This window comes from Piliocolobus tephrosceles, chromosome 6, assembly GCF_002776525.5.
Source record: "Piliocolobus tephrosceles isolate RC106 chromosome 6, ASM277652v3, whole genome shotgun sequence".
Classification (NCBI taxonomy): Eukaryota; Metazoa; Chordata; class Mammalia; order Primates; family Cercopithecidae; genus Piliocolobus; species Piliocolobus tephrosceles.
The window spans coordinates 47,394,825-47,415,440 of NC_045439.1; the positions used below are offsets into that span (position 1 = coordinate 47,394,825).

Below are 20,616 nucleotides of genomic sequence, written 5' to 3' on the forward strand. Positions count from 1 at the left end.
ACCACAATGAGATACCACTTCGAATGTATTAGAATGGCTATACTATAAAAGACAGGCAAGCACTGGCAAAAATGCGCAGGAATTAGAATCTTCATATGCTGCTGATGATAATGAAAAATGGTGCAACCATTTGGGAAAACAGTTTAGCAGTTTCTTAAATAGCTAAATGTTAAGTTACCATATGACCCAACCATTCCATGCATATGTATCTACCCAAAATAAACACAATGAAAATGTGAGTGCACACAAATACTTGTACACAAGTGTTTAAAGCAGTGTTATTCAAACCAGTCAAAAAGTAGAAGCAATCCAAATTTCCATCAACTGATGAATAAACATTATGTAACATATCCTTACAGTCATATCCATAGTGAAATAGCCAATATATTCAGCAATAAAAAGGAGTGAACTACTAACACATCCCAAAATGTGAATGAACCTTGAAAACATGCTGAGTGTAAGAAGCCAGAGGCAAAAGACCACCTATTTTATAGTTCCATTTATATGCGATGTCTAGAAAAATATAATTCTAGAAAACAGATTAGAGGTTGTTTGGGACTAGAGGTGGGAAAGGAAATTGACTGTAAATAGACATGAAGGATCTTTTTGGTGAGATGGAAAATGTTATGAAATTATATTGCAGTTATGATTATACAACTATAAATTTAGTAAAATTATTGAATTATACACTTAAGTAAACATGATACATAAACTGCCACTTCAATAAAACTATTAGAAAAATCAAATATGAATAGGATCCGAAAAAGGATGTATATAAATGAAATGTTCATAGTAGCTTTAATCATAATAGCCTAAAATTAGGAACAACCAAAATGTTCATCAATAATAAAAGCATAAATAACTTGTCATATAATACATATAATAGAACACTATTTGGCAATAAAATGAAATAAATTACTGACACTTGCAACAAAATGAATGAATCTCAAAAGCATTATGCTAAGTAAAAGGAGCCAGACACACAAACTACTTACTACATAATTCCAATTATATGAAATTCTAGAAAAAGGCGAAATTACAGCAAGAGAGCAGATTAGTGGTTGTTGCCAGGTACCAGGGTGTCAGCGGAGGGATTACAAATGAACTTTTTGGAATGGGAATACTTTGTATTTTGATTGTGGTAGAGGTTTTATGATTGAATACATTTGTCAAAATTCATTAAACTTTACATTTAAATTGGTCAATTTTGTTGCATGGAAATTATACTTCAATAGAGGTAATAAAAAGCACAAGGAATGTTCTTTATTGGGAAAACTGGAATGAAAGTATTCTGATTTGGAGATATACGTTATAAATATATATCATATATATGATATGTATTATATGATATGATATATATATGTTCTATCAAAATATGTAAGGAGGTGGAAGGTTTGTCCTCATTTTTTGCATAAAGTATATATTCCATTATAAATAATTTAGAAATAAAAGCAAAACAAATGCTAAAAAAAAACAAAACTCATTTCCATGCTGCTGTGTATAGGGTTCCTTTGTGGGTTGATAAAAATGTTTATGATGAATAAACTAAAAATTGCTAAATTGTACACACAGGGTGAGTTTTATGGTATGTGAATTGTACCTCAATTTTTAAAAAAGAAACCCAAGGTCATCAAACATGCAGTACAAGGCCTTTTGTTTTTTTCCCTTTGTTCACAATATAGGTTTGAAATGGAGAAGGCAAGGAATAAACAATGAGAGAAATATTTTGAGTACCTTTTTATTTATGAAGTTTATTTTTGGCATGTAGCTATAAATAAAATAGGTATTACAATAAGCTAAATGTTATGTACTGTAATGTGTTACTGCTATCATTAATGTGATTAACTGCTTTTAAAATTCCCAGCCAAAATTAGTTACAGTCATAAAAATAAAGAATATTACCTGTTTGTTTTTGAAATTCCTTGCTGTCCATAGCCACTTGAAGGCACTTTCTGGTACAGTAGTTGTCTATTGGTTAAGTGAGTCTGAGGCTTTAGTCTGGGCATGATTGATTCAATATGATTATAGTTGAGGCATAAGACCTACAGAAAGAACATCTTATTAATCAGAAATCCTAGAAATTATTAAAAATTGTGTGGATAAAACTTGGCATATACCACATAATTTAATAATATATTAGTGCTAAAACAACAAATGTTTATATCCTAAATAATCTAGACTTAGTTTTGAATGTGTTTTTAATCTGACATTCTGGGAAATTACAATACTTCACACGGAGACTCTAGAAAGCTCCTCAACTTTCTCAATCTGTGCTCCTGATTTCTCCAAACCTGACAAGGATTAAATAATTTTTAGTCGAAGAGACAGCTATTTATCTATGTTTAAAAGGCCTTAGTAGATGGCTGAGTCAAGGAAATAATAAAGGAGGCAATAAGGCCATTTAAAGAACCTAGAAACTTCTTTCCATATCTGCCTTCAATCCCATCTCTGACTACAGAGGAAAATTTACTACATATGTGACAATCACATAAAACTGAGGTCAAAGCAAAATCACTTTGGAAGGTAATAGTTTTTTTCTTGCTTAGTAAAAAAACAAACAAAAAAACCCCAAAGAAAATTTAGGAATAATTTATCTACTTTAATAATGTGGAAATACCATTTAATCCAAAGTAAAGAAGATACAAACTTGCATTGGAAACCCTGAAAGAAAGAAAAATTTGTGAATGACTCACCTTCACATTAGGTAGATAGATTAATCCACTGAATGAAGTGAGATTATTGTTCTGTAGATTCACATTACATACATTTCTAAATTGGTCGACTGGAATCAAATCCACTGTTCTGAATTTAGACAAATACAGTTACTATTTTAATAGGACAGGAAAATATAGGAAAAGGTGAGTTCCTTCACATATAGTCACCAAAGACATTAAAAAGTCTCACCTGACAAATATAAATATAATTACTTTAATGTAAAATGAATTGGTTAAATGATTAGCTGAATATACATTTTGGTTGGGTACATATGCAAGAAAGTGACATAGAATTTTGTTGCTTTCAAAAAAACATCTGTTACCATATAAACATAGCACTATTATAGAAGAAACTTGTAAAAGAGACATTCCACTTTCCTTATAAATTCACATATATGTTCATGAAATCATAGTGAAGTTGATATAGTAAATCATAAGATTTTCAGGTTATGAACTTCAGATGATATATATGAAGTAGGTCATTTCTGAAATACCAGGAAGTGGTTAGGGATGGGAAAGGAAAGGAAAAGCAGGTAAGGGCTTTGAAAATAAGAGTTTCTGTGAGATCTTCTGGAAACCTTTATTGCATTCCACCCTGTGTGAACATTTTGGTAATTAAACAGAATGCTTGATTCGCAGTCCATAGCTATATCTTCATTTGAGCCATGACAGAGAAGAGCATAAAACTACATCCCTTTCCCTAACCAGTTCTCTAAACAAATCCTAAACTTGAAGTTAGAATTATGACATACTTTTACCCATTAATAAGTTATTCATTCATTCATTTTCATTAGTATTTCCTAAGTGCAGCGAATGTGTTTGGAAAGGCTACAAGAAAGATGAAAGAAACGTTTCAGCCCCCAAGAAGAGGGAGCCAGAAAAATGAAAATAGACGAGAATTGCTGTGATAGAGTTAGCATCTCTATCATACCAATGTAATGGCATTTCGGGGAAATAAAATCTGTAGCATGGAGGAGAAAGATCTTGAGATGATATTTGGAGCATTTGTAGGTATTTATCGAGCAAATTAGCAGAAAAGAGTTCTAGGCAGTGCAACAGGTACAAACAAAGGCAGAAACAAACATGAAAAAAATATCTTATGATTGAGATCCAGTAACTACAATATTTCAGAATTCCTGAAATATGAAGTGTCATGGGCAGTAAAGAAAAGGACTACAATAGATAATAATGGACAGATAATAAAGGGTCTTTTATGCCATACAAAGGAATTTTTAATTTTAGGCTGGGCACAGTGGCTCACACCTGAAATCCCAGCACTTTGGGAGACTGAGGCAGGTGAACCACTTGAGCCCATGATCGGAGACCAGCCTGACAAGATGGCATAAATGCTGTCTCCACAAAAAATACAAAGAAAATTTGCCATGTTTGGTGGTACGTGCCTATAGTAGGAGGATCGATTGAGCCTGCAAGGTTGAAGCTGCAGTGAGCCATTTTTTGAGACCCCATCTCAAAAAACACGCATTACTTAGCATGAACCTTTGCAGTAGAGAAGATAATTTTATGAATTACTGATTATATTTATATAAGATGTATAAATTTATAAGCTTCAGAAAAATGATAACAATAATTACATAATGTAATTATAGTGTAAAAAGGCATATAATAAAATGATTGTACCTAATGGATGATGAAGTCCAATTTAGTTCTTGCATTTGCATGAAGTTGGAATGTCCTTGTCGTTCTGCAATCATGTCAGAAGTAAGTCTACCACCAAACAAATCTTTTGCATTCTCAGTCTCTGGTGGTTCCTATATGAAGGCATTTAGAAAATGATGTCCTATCTTACAGATGACTAAATTATGGAGTTCTCTGATTTCAGGTAAAAATTCAGTGGACTCATTTTTCCAGATTCCTCCTACTAAGTAGAGCTAAATCCTGTGCATTATATATAAAACAAACATATGCAGGGCAAGGTGGCTAATACCTATAATCCCAGCACATTGGGAGGCCAAGGTGGGAGGATTGCCTGAGTCCAGGAGTTCGAGATGAGGCTGGGCAACAAAGTGAGACCCTGTCTCTACAAAAAACAAAAAAGAATTAGTCAAGCACAGTGGCACATGCCTGTAGTTGTAGCTATGTGGGAGGCTGAGGCCAGAGAATGTCTTGAGCACAGGAGTTCAGAGACTGCAGTGAGCTATGATCATACCACTGGATTCCAGTCTGGGGGACAGAGTGAGACCCTGTCTCTAAAATATTTTTTTAATTAAAAAAATTAAAACCAAACATACGAATACTGAAAGATGTGGAGAAGAAGGCAGACCAGGTAGGTACCTCAGGACCTGAGGAATGACACCCTGGATTTTCTTTTTGCCTCACCTTCTTTACTGGGTGCTAGAGAAGCTAGAAACCCAGAAATGACAATAAGAAAAAAACGGGACAAAGTAAACAAAAAGCCTACTCTTTCTAGTCAAAGGATCAGGAAAGGGGAAGCCTAGCACAGCAGAAAACTTTAGACAGTAACAAGCCTACTCCTGCTAAACCCTACAGAATAAACTGTGGCTCCAACTTCATGCCCACAAGTAAAAGCAGAATGGGCTGCTTAGACTTTAACCTGTGCTCATTTGTAACAAGGCACTTCTCCATTATCCACCTGCTGAGTGGGAACCTGGACTTTCATCCCCCGTCAGCAGTAACACAAGTCTCCACTCCCTACCTGCAAGTGTTATTGTAGATAACATGGGGAGTCTGGATTCCCACTTCCACCCACTCATAATGAGTTATCTGTGGAGCATCAATTAGGTGTTCCCGCCTCTCCCAGCCAGGATGAATCAGTGCAGGCTTCTGGGAAATAGTAACAAGGAGTTCCTTCCTTCCTAGCCCGAGTAAATCAATGGAAGACTGGTGGGGAGCATGAACTCCTAGTCTAGCCTAGCAGTTAATGAAGAACACACCTCCAGGTTGTCAACAGAGGCCACATGGAGGAATTTGGACTTCTATCTCCCACCTGACAGCAACGAAGTGGTTCCCTATCTTCTCACTGGTATAGTGTCAAGGGAGGCTTGCTAAAATAGATTTAAATAAGACCCACATAATACCCCAAATGTCCAGAATAAAATAAAAAATATGTCATGCTAAGAACCAATAACATCTCAACTTGAATGTGAAAAGACAATCGACAGATGCCAACTTTGAAATGATACAAATATTTTTAATTGTCTGACAGGCATTTCAAAGCAGTCAAAGGAAAAATGCTCAATAAGCGATTATGAACATACTTGAAACAAATGAAAAAACAAAACAGAAACCTTTAGCAAAGAGATAAGTGATAGCAAAGCAATAGAAGATATGAAGAATGAAATGAAAATTTTAGAATTGAAAAATACTATAAACAAATAAATGCAATGGATAGGGACTCTAGCAGAATGGAGAGAAAAGAGAAAAAAATAACTTGAAGACAGAACAATAGAAATTACCCAGTATGAAGAAAAGAGAGAAAATAGACCCATAAATAAATGAGCCTCACTTTACCAAGACGGACATATCCTGTACTTGCGGAACCATACAAAAGATTTAATATTAGTATCACTAGATTCATAGAAAAAGAAGAGAAATAATGTGGGGCTGAAAAAGTATTTGAAGAAATTATAACCAAAAATCTTCCAAATTTGGCAAAAGACATAAACCAAGAAGCTAAGAATCTAAGCAAACCTCAGATGGGAAAAAAACCCAAATCCATGCAAGGACACATAATAATAATCAGAATCAAATTTCTAAAAACTAATGACAGAGAAAAAAGGCATGAAAACAGTGACAGAGGAATTAAATCTTACCTGTGAGGGAAAAACAATGTGAGTGACAGCAGATTTCTAATCAGAAAGCATGGAAACCAGAGGATGTGGCACAACATTTTCAAGTGGTGAAAGAGAAACATCAACCCAGAATTCTATATCTAGGGAAAATATCATTCAGAAATAAAAAGAGAAAACAAGACATTCTCAAAGGAAGGAAAACTAAGCAAACTGTTACCAGCAGACCTACCCTAAGAAATGACTAAAGAAAGTTCTTGAAATGGAAAGAAAAAAAAAAGGAATCTTGGAATGCCAGGAAAGAGGAAAGCACAATGTAAAGAGTATTAATAAACTTCCCTTCTTTTCTTGATTTTTCTAAATTATCTTTGATTAGCTGATGTAAAAAAAAAACTATAATATTGTCTCATTTGTTCTCAATGTATATAGTGAAAATTTAAACAGGGGAGAAGAAATAGACTGAAAGGAAAGTAACATTTCTACACTTTACTCAAACTGGTAAAATATCAACCCTAACAGACTATAATAAAGTATGTATATGCATTGTAATACTTAGAACAACCACTAAAAAAAACTATATGGAGAGATACACCAAAAAACACACGGATAAATAAAAATAGAATTTCAAAATGTGTTCAAGAAGCTCACGAGAAGGCACAAAAAAAGAAAACAGAAGAAAGATAAACAAAGGAAACAAATATAAAACAAGAAAACAAAGTGGCAGACTTAAGCCCTAACAGGTCAGTTAACTATATTAAATATAAATGGCCTTTGTTCATCAATTAAAATATAAAAATTAGCTAATAGATAACATGATCCAACTGTGTGTTGTCAACAAGAAACTCACTTCAAATATGATATATGCAGGTTGAAAGTAAAAGAACAGAAAAAGATATCCTATACATTAATCAAGAGAAAGCAGGAGTGGCTTCATTAACCTCAGATAAAGTAAACTTTGAAGCAAAGGAAATTACCAGAGTCGGAGGGGACATTACCTACTGATAAAAGGGTCAGTCCACCAAGAAGACATAACAGTCTTAAATGTGTATGTACCAACAACAGAGCTGCAAAATATTTGAAGCTAGAGTCCCCAATTATTTTAGCCATTGATGTAGGTATTGCTGTGAAGGAATTTTGTAGACATTAAAGCTCCTAGCAAGTTGACTTTCAATAAGGAGATCATCTTGAACAATCTGGATGGGCCTGGTTCAAACAATTGCAAGGCTTTAAAAACAGAGGTGAGGTTCCTGAAAGAAAGAATTTTCCTGAAGAAAATCCACTCATGGACAGCAGCTTTCATCTATGCTTGTGAGCCCCAGCCTACCCATAATCTTTGCTTCCTGATGGCCTGTCCTATGGATTTCAGGCTTGTTTAGGCAGTCCCCTCAATTATTAAATATTCCTTGATATCTATATATCTATATATAGACATAGATATCTCTATATGTATATGTCTTACTAGTTCTGCTTCTCTTGTTGAATCCTCAATAATAAAATCTCAAAATAAGTTTTAAAAACATTAATTCAGCCTTAGAAATACCATTGCTTTTGTGTTTTTCATAATTATACAAGCAACATATGATTAGTGTCCTCCTAAATCAGGGGTTGGTAAATGTTTTCTACAGTTTTCCTGTAAAGAGTCAATCAATATTTTAGCCTTTGGGAACACTAGCTTCTCTGTTACTATTTAATTTTGCCACTGCAGTGTGAAAGCAGTCATAGACTATATATAAACAAACAGGCATGGATGTGTTCCAATAAAATTTTATTTACAAAAATAAGTGGCAGGTCACATTTGGCCCAAGGGCTATTGTTGACAATCTATTTCAGACAAATGGTTTGAACTTGATCTAAATAAAACTGGTAAGTCATTTGATCTACTTTTACTCAAACTCCCTTCTTTTTTCTACTTTGTTAAAACTTCATATCTAAATTGAGAATATGTATCCTTAATGCAAAAAATAATCTTTTAAAAATAAAAGTATGTGGGAACAAAAGATAAAGTGAAAACACAACTACCCAAATCGTTCTTTGGTTCCTCCTAGTCTATGCCCTCCCTTGGTTTCTACTCCCACTTCAAAGAAGACAATGTAATTATATGTCTAGAGAGTGTTGGACAGAGAATGAGGCTCATGTGCCCATGATTTACCATTAAACAGTCATATAACTTGGAAGAAGTCATGTAACTTCTCTAGAGTTGCTTGTGTTCATACATAAAATAAAGGATTTCGACTATGCCATTTCCAAAGTCTATTTATATCTCAGACACTCTAGCATTATATATTACTGTATTACCTACCTCTGCACCCACTTTTCATGACTTCTTTTTCTACATATGTTTAATAAATGCAAGTATTAGAGCCTTGCTTAGATTTCTTTACTTTCTCTCCTATCGTTCATTAGACGATATTGCATATGCTTTTGGTCTTAACTGTTAACTCTCTTCAAATTACATTCAAGTCCAAACATATGTAAATTAAATTTTCATATGCAAATTTAATCCTGTGATTTCAACTGCCTGCTTGACATCTCCAGTCGGATGATCTCCATATAAAACTAAAGTCCAATACTAATCATCTTACACCCCCAAATTGCTTTTCTTCCTATATTCATATCCTGTTATGGTGTCTTTTATTGGTATAGACTCAAACCTTGTAGACATCTTTCAGTCTTCCTTTCCCTTGGCCTTCAAATACAATGCATTCCCATTACCTTGCATTTAAAATCTAAATTCTTCAGTCTAGTCTTCAAGATGTCCAATTATTAATTCATACATTTATATCCTGCCTCATTCCACAGATTGTGGCAGCTTACAGGAAACACATATAATTAAATAGTAAAATGCAAATCAAACATAATGAAAATCAAGCTCACTAGGATTAGTGACAAAAATACTATAAGATCCTATAGGATTTATATTATTGAATCATAAATTTGGTCCTGAGCTTTTAGGTAAAGTGAAAAGGAATATAATTAAATAATACTCATTGACATGGATTGGCTCTGTGTTCCCACCAAAATCTCATCTTGAATTGTAATAATCCCCTCCTGTTGTGGGAGGGACCCAGTGGGAGCTAAGTGAATCATGGGGGTGGGTTTTTCCTGTGCTGTTCTCATGATAGTGAATAAGTCTCATGAAATCTGATGGTTTTATAAAGGGGAGTTCCCCTGCACATGCTGTCTTGCCTGCCACCATGTAAGACCTGCCTTTGCTCTTCCTTCATCTGCCATGATTGTGAAGCCTCCCCAGCCATGTGGGACTGTGAGTCCATTAAACTTCTTTCCTTTATAAATTACACAGTCTCAGGTATGTCTTTATTGGCAGCATGAGAACAGACTAATGCAGTAAATTGTAGAGTCATGTGCTGCTGTAAAGATACCCAAAAATGTGGAAGTGACTTTGGAACTGGGTAACAGGCAGAGGTTGGAACAGTTTGGAGGGCTTAGAAGAAGATGGGAAAATGTGGGAAAGTTTGTAACTTCCTAGAGACTTGTTGAACGGCTTTGGCCAAAACGCTGATAGTGATGTGGACAATAAGGTCCAGGCTGAGGTGGTCTCAGATGGAGATAAGGAACTTGTTGGGAACTGGATTAAAGGTCACTCTTGCTCCGCAAAAAGATCGGTGACGTTTTTGCCGCCACCCTAGAGATCTGTGAAACTTTGAACTTGAGAGAGATGATTTAAGATATCTGGTAAAAAATTTCTAAGTGGCAAAGTGTTCAAGAGGAAGCAAAGCATAAAAGTCTGAAAAATTTGCAGCCTGATGATGCAGTAGAAAAGAAAAACCCATTTTCTGGGCAGAAATTCAAGCTAGCTACACAAATTTGCATAAGTAACAAGGTGCCAAATGCAAGTCACCAAGAGAATGGGGAAAATGTCTCCAGGGCCTGTCAGACACCTTCATGGTGGCCACTCCCATCACAGGCCTGGAGGCCTAGGAGGGAAAAAATGATTTCCTGGAGCAGTCCAGGGCCCCCCTACTGTATGTAGCCTAGGGATTTGGTACCCTGTGTCCCAGTCACTCCAGCCATGGCTAAAAGGGGACAATGTATAGCTCAAGCCGTGGCTTCATAGGGTGCAAGCCCCAAGCCTTGGCAGCTTTGAAATGGTGCTGGTCTTGTGGGTACACAGGAGTCGAGAATTGAGGTTTGGGAACCTCTGCCTAGATTTCAGAGGGTGTATGGAAACACCTGATGTCCAGGCAGAAGCCTGCTGCCCTCTGCTAGTGCAGCGCCAAAAAGAAATGTGGGGTGGGAGGCCCCACACAGAGTCCCCACTGGGGCACTGCTTATTGGAGCTGTGAGGAGAGGACCACCGTCTTTCAGACCCCAGAATGGTAGATCCACCCACAGCTTGCACTGTGCACCTGGAAAAGCCACAGACACTCAATGCCAGCCTGTGAAAGCAGCTGGGAGGGAGGCTGTATCCAGCAAAGCCGCAGGAGCGGAGCTGCCTAAGGCTGTGGGAGCCCACCTCTTGCATTAGCATGACCTGGATGTGAGACATGGAGTCAAAGGAGATCATTTCAGAGCTTTAAGACTTGGCTGCCTCACTGGATTTTGGACTTGCATGGGGCCTGTAGCCCCTTTGTTTTGGCCAATTTCTCCCATTTGGAATGGGTATATGTACTCGATGCCTGTACCCACATAGTATCTAGAAAGTAACTAACTTGCTTTTGATTTTACAGGCTCATAGGCAGAAGGGACTTGACTTGTCTCAGCTCACACTTTGGACTGTGGAATTTTGAACTAATGCTGAAATGAGTTGGGGGACCGTTGGGAAGGCATGATTGGTTTTGAAATGTTAGATCATGAGATTTGGGAGGGGCCAGGGGTGGAATGATATGGTTTGGCTCTGTGTCCCCACCCAAATCTCACCCTGAATTGTAATAATCCTCACATGTCATGGGAGGGACCCAGTGGGAGGTAATTGAATCATGGGGTTGTGTTTTTCTTATGCTGTCTCATGATAGTGAATAAGTCTTATGAGATCAGATGGTTTTATAAAGGGGAGTTCCCCTGCACATGCTCTCTTGCCTGCTGCTATGACTTTGCTCTTCCTTTGTCTTCCATTATGATTGTGAGGCCTCCCTAGCCATGTGGAACTGCAAGTCCATTAAACCTCTTTCCTTTATACATTGCCCAGTCTTGGGTATGTCTTTTTAGTAGCATGAGTTGAGACTAATACACTCATTGTCAGTGAGCAGAACGTAACTTTTCCTTAGGGGTAAATGTTTTTCCTACATTTATTTCTATAAGTGCTTTCTCATGTGGCCCTTCAAATGAGGTCACAGAGAGATAGGACAGATAAGATCCTCAACAACATCTTTAGAGTAAATGCAGTACTGGTCTCATAGGAGTATTTTAAAAAACATTCTTCAGTGAAAGCTAACAACTAAATAAAGCCCAGTATACAAGGTTCTAGGGAATTTGTATGTGTTGGAGTGAGAAAGTTTTAGTGACCCATTCTGAGGAGGGTCCAGAAAACAGAAGGGCTAGGATTAGTAATCTTCTCGGAGTACCTCAGAATACTAAATGATCATGAACTATCTTTCAATTTTCTAGAAAATTTGATGTGTTTTCTCCTCTGATAGGAGCTAGGCAACATTACACAGGGAAACCTTTTACTCTTTACACATTTGTCACACATTTACCCTGTTATGTGCAAAACAGGAGCCCTATGCATTTGCGCGTTATAGAATCCAAGTATCCAAATGTTGCTTTCACATTCAGTCCTAGGGTCTGTGTCTGTTTTTCTTTACAGCTTACTTAGTAATGTTGACATACCACGTTTGTTGGTTCAAATATATTTTTCTTAATTATTAATATTAGCAACTATATTTTCACTGAAAATAGAAAGCTGCTTTTAGGCTTAAGAGGATGGTAAAGCTCCAGTGCATAATTTTTCTATCTTGCCCCATAAAATTGTGTTCTTTACCTTTTAGGCACTGAATTCAATGGGTTCTATTGTAAGCAGCACAACCCTTCCCTTCCACCACAATTTGGACAATTAAAAATTGACCAGATGACAAAATTTAAAAACCCAGATCTAAAATAAGCTTTGGAGCCTTAGATTAATAAGTATAGTAAATTTGGCTATCATGCTAGTGATAAAGCAATGTTCAAAATGACTATGTCCTGTGAATATGTGACTGCAGCTTAGACCAAATGTTATGAGTCATAAAACAACTTACAATTGGTATCCCATCCAAAGCTTTCAGTTCTGGAAGATGAAATATTACAAATAACCGGTAGTTTTCTTGATTCCATATAATAATGTTTCCACACATGTCTAGAATGACCAAGTTGCATAAACCCTAGGTAATAAAATACATATATTTATCTCTATGTATATTTAAAACACTCTAGTAAGAGGTTAGCCATACTCAAATTTTAATATTGGAATTATATTAGCTATCTTTCCATGGGATTTCAGTGCTTTTAAGTACACTTTTTTTTTTTTTAGATATGGTCTTATGCTGTTGCTCAGGCTGGAGTGCAGGGGTCAGATCATAGCTCATTGCAACCTCAAACTCCTAGACTCAAGTGATCCTCCCACCATGGCCTCCCAAAGTGCTGAAATTATAGGCATAAGCCACCATGCCCAGCCTAAGTGCACTTTTAAGAGCAAGGGTTACCCTTTCAGACCACTAAGGTATAATTCTGTGGAATATTTCAATGGTCTATGTTATAAAATCAGAATCTCTTTTAGGATACTAGTGCCAAATGTATTATCTATTAATGGTAAGAGCTTAGAGGGAACTTTGCTATGTTCAAGACAAATATACTTTGTTTATGGAATAATGGCTTAATAAATGGATGTATGTGTCTATATAGATATAACAGGAATAAAAGACACTGCTTTTTGAAAAGCAATGAAACTGAACTGCTTCTACTTTCTGAGAGGGTAGTAGAATTCATCCTAAGGGAAATGTGCTGTTTTATTAGACAAGACACTTTGATATGCCTTTGTTGTGAAGGAAGGGTCTTGGTAGGTATGGAAGGAGAGGTGAAGACAAGAGGGAGTAAAACTACTGTGCATCATAATGTGAAATGGTTTATTGTGTTGCTGGTGTTGTTGATTAGGTTGCCTCCCTAGCTCTATAAGTAGTAATTATATTGGGGGAATAGAATGGGGAGAAGTCTGAACTAAGAAAAGACAGGAAACGGACACAAGTTTTTGGTAGGAGATAAAGTCCTAGTAATATTGTATCAGCAAAAGGAGAGGCAAGTAAGACCCATAGTGTTAGAAAATGGCCACTGAACTTTAGAAACAATGAAGTCAAACATGACATTTGAAGTCGATTCCTGTTCTGTGCTATAGAAACCCTCTGTTTTGTTCAAACCTTTAGTAAATCCTATTACACAATAGCCTTAAATTAGTGGTTTCTGTGGGGGAATTAAAGAAAGCAAATCTGAGCAAAGGTGACCGAATTTGAGCCACTGGTAAGAGAACAGTGAGAGATCATCAAGAATTGTACTGAGAACCAGAGAATGCTAAAGAATCCCTGGAAATATGAAGAAGGCACTAGTTAGGAGGAATAGGTTTGGTTTATCATACTTGAGTATTAAAAAAAAGTTACCCCAGAAGGATAGCAAATGGGGACATTATGTATACACAGATATATATTTGTATGTATACAAAATTGAATGCAAATACATTTTAATAACCTTGTTATTCTTATTTTTATTTTCTTTATATTTTCCAAATTCTGTGCAGTAAACATGCATTACTTTCATAATATAAAGAAGCAATACATATTTTAAAAAACAAAAAAATTACTACCCCAGATGATTACCTTTAAATTGTACATCTCCTGATTGACAGCAATATAGTTATTGCTTATGTATAACTCAACAAGAGTAAAAGATTTTTGTAAACCACTCAATGAAGTGATTCTGTTGTTCTCAAGAGAAAGGGAGTGAAGATGAAGCATATTATCAAAGGTATGCTGTTCCAAACCAGTGAGAAGATTATTATTTATGCTGAGGCGAGTTAATTTAGTCATCTTGGAAATACCTAGAAAAATAAGCAAATTCAAGAAAAGATTTAGGTAACACTAAAGGGTTAATTTAAAAAATAACTGGCTGGTCATTTTATTGTAATCAGATAGCTAGGTTCAAATGGCTTTAAAGATTGTGTAATACTAACCATCATTGCTTTTCCCTTTGTTTTGGAAGAATATAATCTTGTATATAAGCCCCATCTCAAACATTAAATTCAAATTTTGTATTTCTAAGTAGATTCCTTCTTCTTAGGAGTTAAGGAAAGGCATTACATGAACATATTGAATTTCTCTTTCAAATAACCTTAAAATGATGTAATTAATTAAGATTTTCACCATTTTGAAAACAAAAAGCTCTACACAAAGCTCAAAATAATCACCAGCCCTCATTTTTAAACATTAAGAGGAAGGAACCACATTCTGGAAAGTGCATCATTTGTATTAAAATGAACGATTTAGACTACTTTTACTTTCATATGCCTAAAAGTACTCTAAGATGGAAGTTTAGAAAATGGGACCAGTCTAACTCTTGTGTACATTATGTACTGCAAGCACTTTATAAGTATAGACAGGATGGTGCAGTTGAAAGACAAGAACTTCGGAATCCTAGTTGGCTTCAAATGTATCACTACTAGGTTTGTGGTGATACATAAATTATGTAACCTCTGAGCCTTAGGAGTTATGAAACTCCATACTTCCAAGGAGTTATGAAATTAAATGGAATAATGTTTGGAAAGTATCAAATAATTATCTGTGCTCCCTTTCACATTAGTTCCTATTGTGGGACTGTACAATGTTGAAGGTGAATCAATCCAGGGCAAGACAGGATCAAAGCCATCAGAGCAAAAATCATTAAATGGATATGGAACCTACCCATGTGTGAAAAAAAAGGAGAAACTCCTGTTAAAGTTTAGAGGAGTAGCTATCTTCTCCAAAATGTAGGTGTAAGAAAAATACAGATTGGAAGATTCTTCTGTTTAATAAGTTTATGGAATGAAATGAAAAGGAAATAGGGTTTTTAATTGTTATGTACAAAGCAAAACTAATACCCAGCTGTAGGGGAATGGGAGACTGGTGATAGTTCTAGACACAGGTGCCTGAGCTACCCCTAAGTTTACTCTACTGAAATCTACTGAAGAGAGGCCTGTGAATCTGTGTCTTCAATAAGTATCCCAAGTGGTTCTCATGATCAGGGAAGTTTTAGAAACATATTGTTAACAACCATTAAAGTGAAATATTTAACAAATGTTATGTTTGCTTTCTTAAATATATTTAATACTTGCTTTTATATATATAATTTTTTGAAATCAAATCTTCTATTTTATGAAAAATGTAGTATATACACATGCTAAAAATAATTCAATTCAAAAATGAATAAAGTATAAATTCCCTTTCCCAGCCATGATTTCTAATTCTTACCTTCTCTCCTTGGCAAACACAACCATGTTACCAAAATGCACATACAGAAATATTCTTTATTCAGATAAGTGTGTGTGTGTATACACATATACATATTTATCTTTTCAATCAAATAGTGCACACTTGTGGACATATTTTTTAATTTCTAGGAGTTAGTTACTCTTTTGAGCAGATGGAGAGGGAGAATAATAGAAAGTTGGTAGCAAGTCATGGAAAGCTTCCTTCAATTTCTTTCTAATGAAGGTAAGAATAAAATGAAGCTGGGGAGGAGTCAGAAAATACTTGACTTGGTAGTATATATTCTGGGACGTGTTCTCTAAACTCATGATTTTTAGCTGTAGATAAGCATAAATCCAAATGAAGAGAAGAATCTAAGAAGTGTGGAAGGGGAAAGGGAGGAAAAGTCTTTTTTACTCTCTCTGGTTCAGAAAAATATGTTTTAACACTGAACTTTAAATAGTCAAATAAAATATGTTATATTGGTATCATTATTATTAAGATATTACTAAAGCTGCTTAATTGGACTTGTATGTGGATCCATGGAAAAGGTTACATATAGTATATTTTATTTTCAACCTCTAGTGAGTATAATTTTCATTTTTTGTTGAAGTATTCAAATTTCCAAATATAACCTTAATTTTATATTTTTAAAACAGAACTAGTCTGCTTCATCTTTTTCAAAAGCATATCTCATTCAGTTGTGCATTCAACTTTACAGACATTAATGACTAACTAGTTGGTATGTGCTAGTGTTTGGTAACAGATTATAAACTAGCACAGAGGAGAGGAGAGAGAGGGCACAGGAGATGAAAGTCAGCTTGCTGGGCTCATATAAAGTAAAATAGTCACCAATTCCATGAATAGGTATGAACTTGTTTTAATTTTTTATTTGTCTTTTATTTTTTAATTGGACAGATAATATTGTATCTATTTATCTTGTACAACATGTTTTGAAATATATATAGTAGAATGGTCCAATCTAGCTAACTAATAATTGCATTACCTCACACAGGTATTTAGAATACTCTGCCACAAAACTTGGAACTTTCCTAGAGATCTTCCTCTTCAGAAACTCTGTTCTCAGGGTTATTTTTTGCTTTGTTGTTTAGACATCCATATTTTGAGACTTCAAAGTTCTTAAGTACTTTACCTTCTATCTTTGAGATGCAGTTTCCATCTAATATGAGCTCTTCCAAGTTAATACAGGATTCCAGACCCTCCATTTTAGTGAGATTATTATTGCTGAATGATGCCCATTTCAAATTTTCCAATTTTTCTAAATTTGTGATTTCAAAAAGATGTTGTCCATCTAAATTTAAGGCAGTTATCTGTAGAATAATTTACATTATATGTTATTTCTAAATCTTATAAATAAATTCAGTCAATGTTAGTAACATTTTAAAAAGCTAATGAAATAATTCAAATGTGATAAGTAGGTATCAAAAGAATTCCTTCAGGAACTAAAGATATTATGAAGCTATTAGTTTACAGAAAAGTAAAATTTGACAAGATTACAACTCCAAGAAAGACTTATATGGTATTAAGGACACTGTGATGTGCTAGAGTCCCATTGCAGTAATGAACTTGTCCCCAGCTGCTGGGAGTGCTTCTGACAGAGAGCCTTCAGCTGTCAGTCCCCTGCAGGGACTGCCTTGCTGCCAAGATCACGCTCCTTCCCAGGTTGGCCCTCAGCCAGTGATAGAAGCATATAAAGGCCTGACCATCTCAACCCAACTTAGGACAAATTTAAAGGGCCATTCTAGCTCCTCTAACTCCGGAACTGCCTGTGGGTCAGCCAAGGCTGTCACTGGGCCTTCATTTGCAGCTCAATATCTATATATATATAATCTTGTAATAAAAGTAATGCCAGTAATGTCTCCCATTTTCAAGGAGGGGCTTCACTTAGCCCATTTCTATGTTTGGCAAGAGGTATAAGGACACCTAATGTAGCAAGAAGCTGCTAGTGTTCTATAACCTTTTCCCTTATCCTTGGCTGAATTCTGACCAACTCCCCTACTCCCTTGTCAGGATACTTGACTCTTGCTGTCCAAATTTTGGCTTGATCTCTGGCTCTGAGTCTTTAAAGTTTGCTTGCCTGTTCTGACATGTTATCAGAATCTTGCCTATTCTGACATGTTATCAGAATCCAGAATTAGAATGGCCCTTTAAATTTGTCCTTCAGTTTTAGTGCACCTTTATCTTAAATTTCCAATTCTGTGGCGAGCGCAGTGAAGCCCAGCCCATCTGACACAGCCACTCATGACTTGACCTCCCTGTTTTTTATTTTTTGGAATATGACAAATGTATTACTTTTTTCTAATAATAACAATGTCTTTCTTATTTTTATTTTTTCCAACTCTATTGAAGTATAATTGACAATTTAAAATTGCATATATTAAAGATGTATAACTTGATACAAGCATACATTATAAATTAAAAACTGCATGATCTCAATTATATATGAACTCTAAAACAGTCAAACTCATAGGAGAGAGTAGAATAGTGGTTGCCAGGGCCTGGGGGCAATGGGAAATGGGCAGATGTTGGTCAGGAGGTACAAAGTTTCAGTTTTGCACGATGAATACTTTCTAGAGACCCTAATGTACAACACTAAAGTTAATGATAACTTTAATGACTAAAGGTAAGGACTAAAGTTAACGATATGGTATTGTGTACTTGAAATTTTCCAAGAGGTAGATCTTAAGTGTTTCTTCCCTATTTTAATTAATCTCTTCCAGCTTTCTGTCCCTTACCTATCTGTGCCTTCTTTATGATACACAGACCAACAATGACTTAAAAATAGATTTAAATTAAACTCTATATTAGGTTTAGTAGAATTAACCTTTACCTTCAAGTACCAGTTTCCACTCGGATGTAAATGAGGTCCTAACTTTGAAATCTGCGTCAGAATTTTGGCAGAAGGCCATATACTAAGTATCCGTGGTCTCTCCTCTTTAGTACTAGAATGCCGTAAGAGAGATAACTAATAAAATTTAAAAAATACAATGAAAAAAGGAAACAGTATACAAAGGTTAGTTGATATACAGTTAAAATTATTGTTTCCAGGGAAGATGAGTGGCCCAATAAATAATTTTAAAATGTAACATTTCCTTTGCCTTAAATTGTTTTCAATATCCAGACATACTTTAATTACATTGTTTCTTGTTTTAGCAAATATGGAACTATTACAAGATAATATTTATAAGATTGTAAAAGGATTACTATAATATGAACACCCATATAATCTACCCATGAAACTAGCTTAAGAGCTAGAATATTATGAATAGATTACAAGCACCCCGTGGGCCCGATCCTTAGTCCTTTTCTTTCCTTCTCTGTAGAAGTGATCATTATCTCAAATGTTTTGTCCACCATTCACTTGCTTGCTTTATAGTCCTATGTCTGTGTCCGTAAGCAATATATAATTTAGTTTTGCACATATTTGAACTGCATGTAAATTGAATAATATGTATGTATTCTTCTATGACTTGCCTTTTTTGTTCAATATCATATTCATCAGTTTCATCTAAGCTTCTGTATGTAGCTGTAGTTCATTCATATGTCCTGTGTATAGTATTCCCTTAATGACTCTCCTGTCAATTAACACTGGGGTTGATTCAGTTTTTGCTATTATAAACACTGTTGTCATGAATATTCTTGTGCATGTTTCCTGGTACATACATGCAAGAGTTTCTTTAGAGTATATGCACTGAAGTAAAGTAAAATTGCTGGGTTGTAGAAAACACACACACACACACACACAAAAATATACATCAGTTTTACTGAATAATGTCAAATTGTTTTCCAGAGTGGTTGTACCACTTCAGAAAAATTACACTTTTACTTCATATTCTTGCAACAGCTTGGTATTGTCAGACTTTAAAGTTTTTGCTCATCTATAAAACTGGCAAAAATTGGTAGGTCATTGTGGTTTTAATGTTCATTTTCTTGAATACTAAGGTGGTGGAGCATCTTTTCCTAATTGGCTGTTCTGATTTCCTCTGCAGTGAAGTGTATGTTCAGATCGTTGGCACATTTTTCTGTTTGGCTGGTTGTCTTTTTCCTTATATATTCTGGATATATAAAGAATATCTTTTAACAGTTGTGTTGCAAATTTCTTTTCCCAGTATGTAGCTTGTCTTTTCACTTTCTTTGAAAAAAGATATATTAATTTTAATGTAGACATGTCCAATTATTTATGGTGTATGCTCTTTGTTTCTTGCCTACTAAATTATTCACAAATTCAAAATCATAATGATAATCTCTGATATTTTCTTCAAAAATTTTTGGTTTTGCCTTTTACAAGAAAGTCCTTAATACCTTTTATTGAATAATCTCCCTGATCGGCAAAGGCAGTTCTGTTATTTATAAAGTTTCCACAGTCTATATTAGGTCTTTATTCTGTTCCGGTGGTCTATTTGTCTAGCTCTGTGCCAATACCACATTGTCTTAAAGGATTTTAGCAGGATTTGATTTCTTTTAAAAAAACTAATTTTCTTAATTTCAGTTTTAATTTTAGGTTCAGGGGGTACATGTGGAGGTTTGTTACAAGGATACATTGCATAATGTTGAGGTTTGGGGTAGGATTGAACCCATCATCCAGGTAGTGGGCATAGTACCCAATAGGTAATTTTTCAGCCCTGCCCATCTCCCTCCTCCCTGTTGTATTCCCCAATGTGCATTGTTCCCTTCTTCATGTCCATGGGTACC

The 20,616-nt window shown here is 35.3% G+C and overlaps 1 protein-coding gene across 1 annotated transcript in view; it reads right to left on the bottom strand.

Annotated features, from left to right (window-relative positions):
• The window catches only part of LRRC9 (leucine rich repeat containing 9), a 141,735-nt gene that overhangs the window by 45,294 nt on the left and 75,825 nt on the right, over positions 1 to 20,616 (bottom strand). Inside the window, exons 20-26 of the mRNA XM_026456290.2 lie at positions 18,755 to 18,889; positions 17,057 to 17,234; positions 14,281 to 14,501; positions 12,676 to 12,798; positions 4,353 to 4,483; positions 2,694 to 2,802; positions 1,903 to 2,042 (exon numbers count right to left, since the gene is read on the bottom strand). Coding sequence (XP_026312075.1) covers positions 1,903 to 2,042; positions 2,694 to 2,802; positions 4,353 to 4,483; positions 12,676 to 12,798; positions 14,281 to 14,501; positions 17,057 to 17,234; positions 18,755 to 18,889 — 1,037 coding nt within the window. The remainder of the gene's footprint in view (positions 1 to 1,902; positions 2,043 to 2,693; positions 2,803 to 4,352; positions 4,484 to 12,675; positions 12,799 to 14,280; positions 14,502 to 17,056; positions 17,235 to 18,754; positions 18,890 to 20,616) is intronic.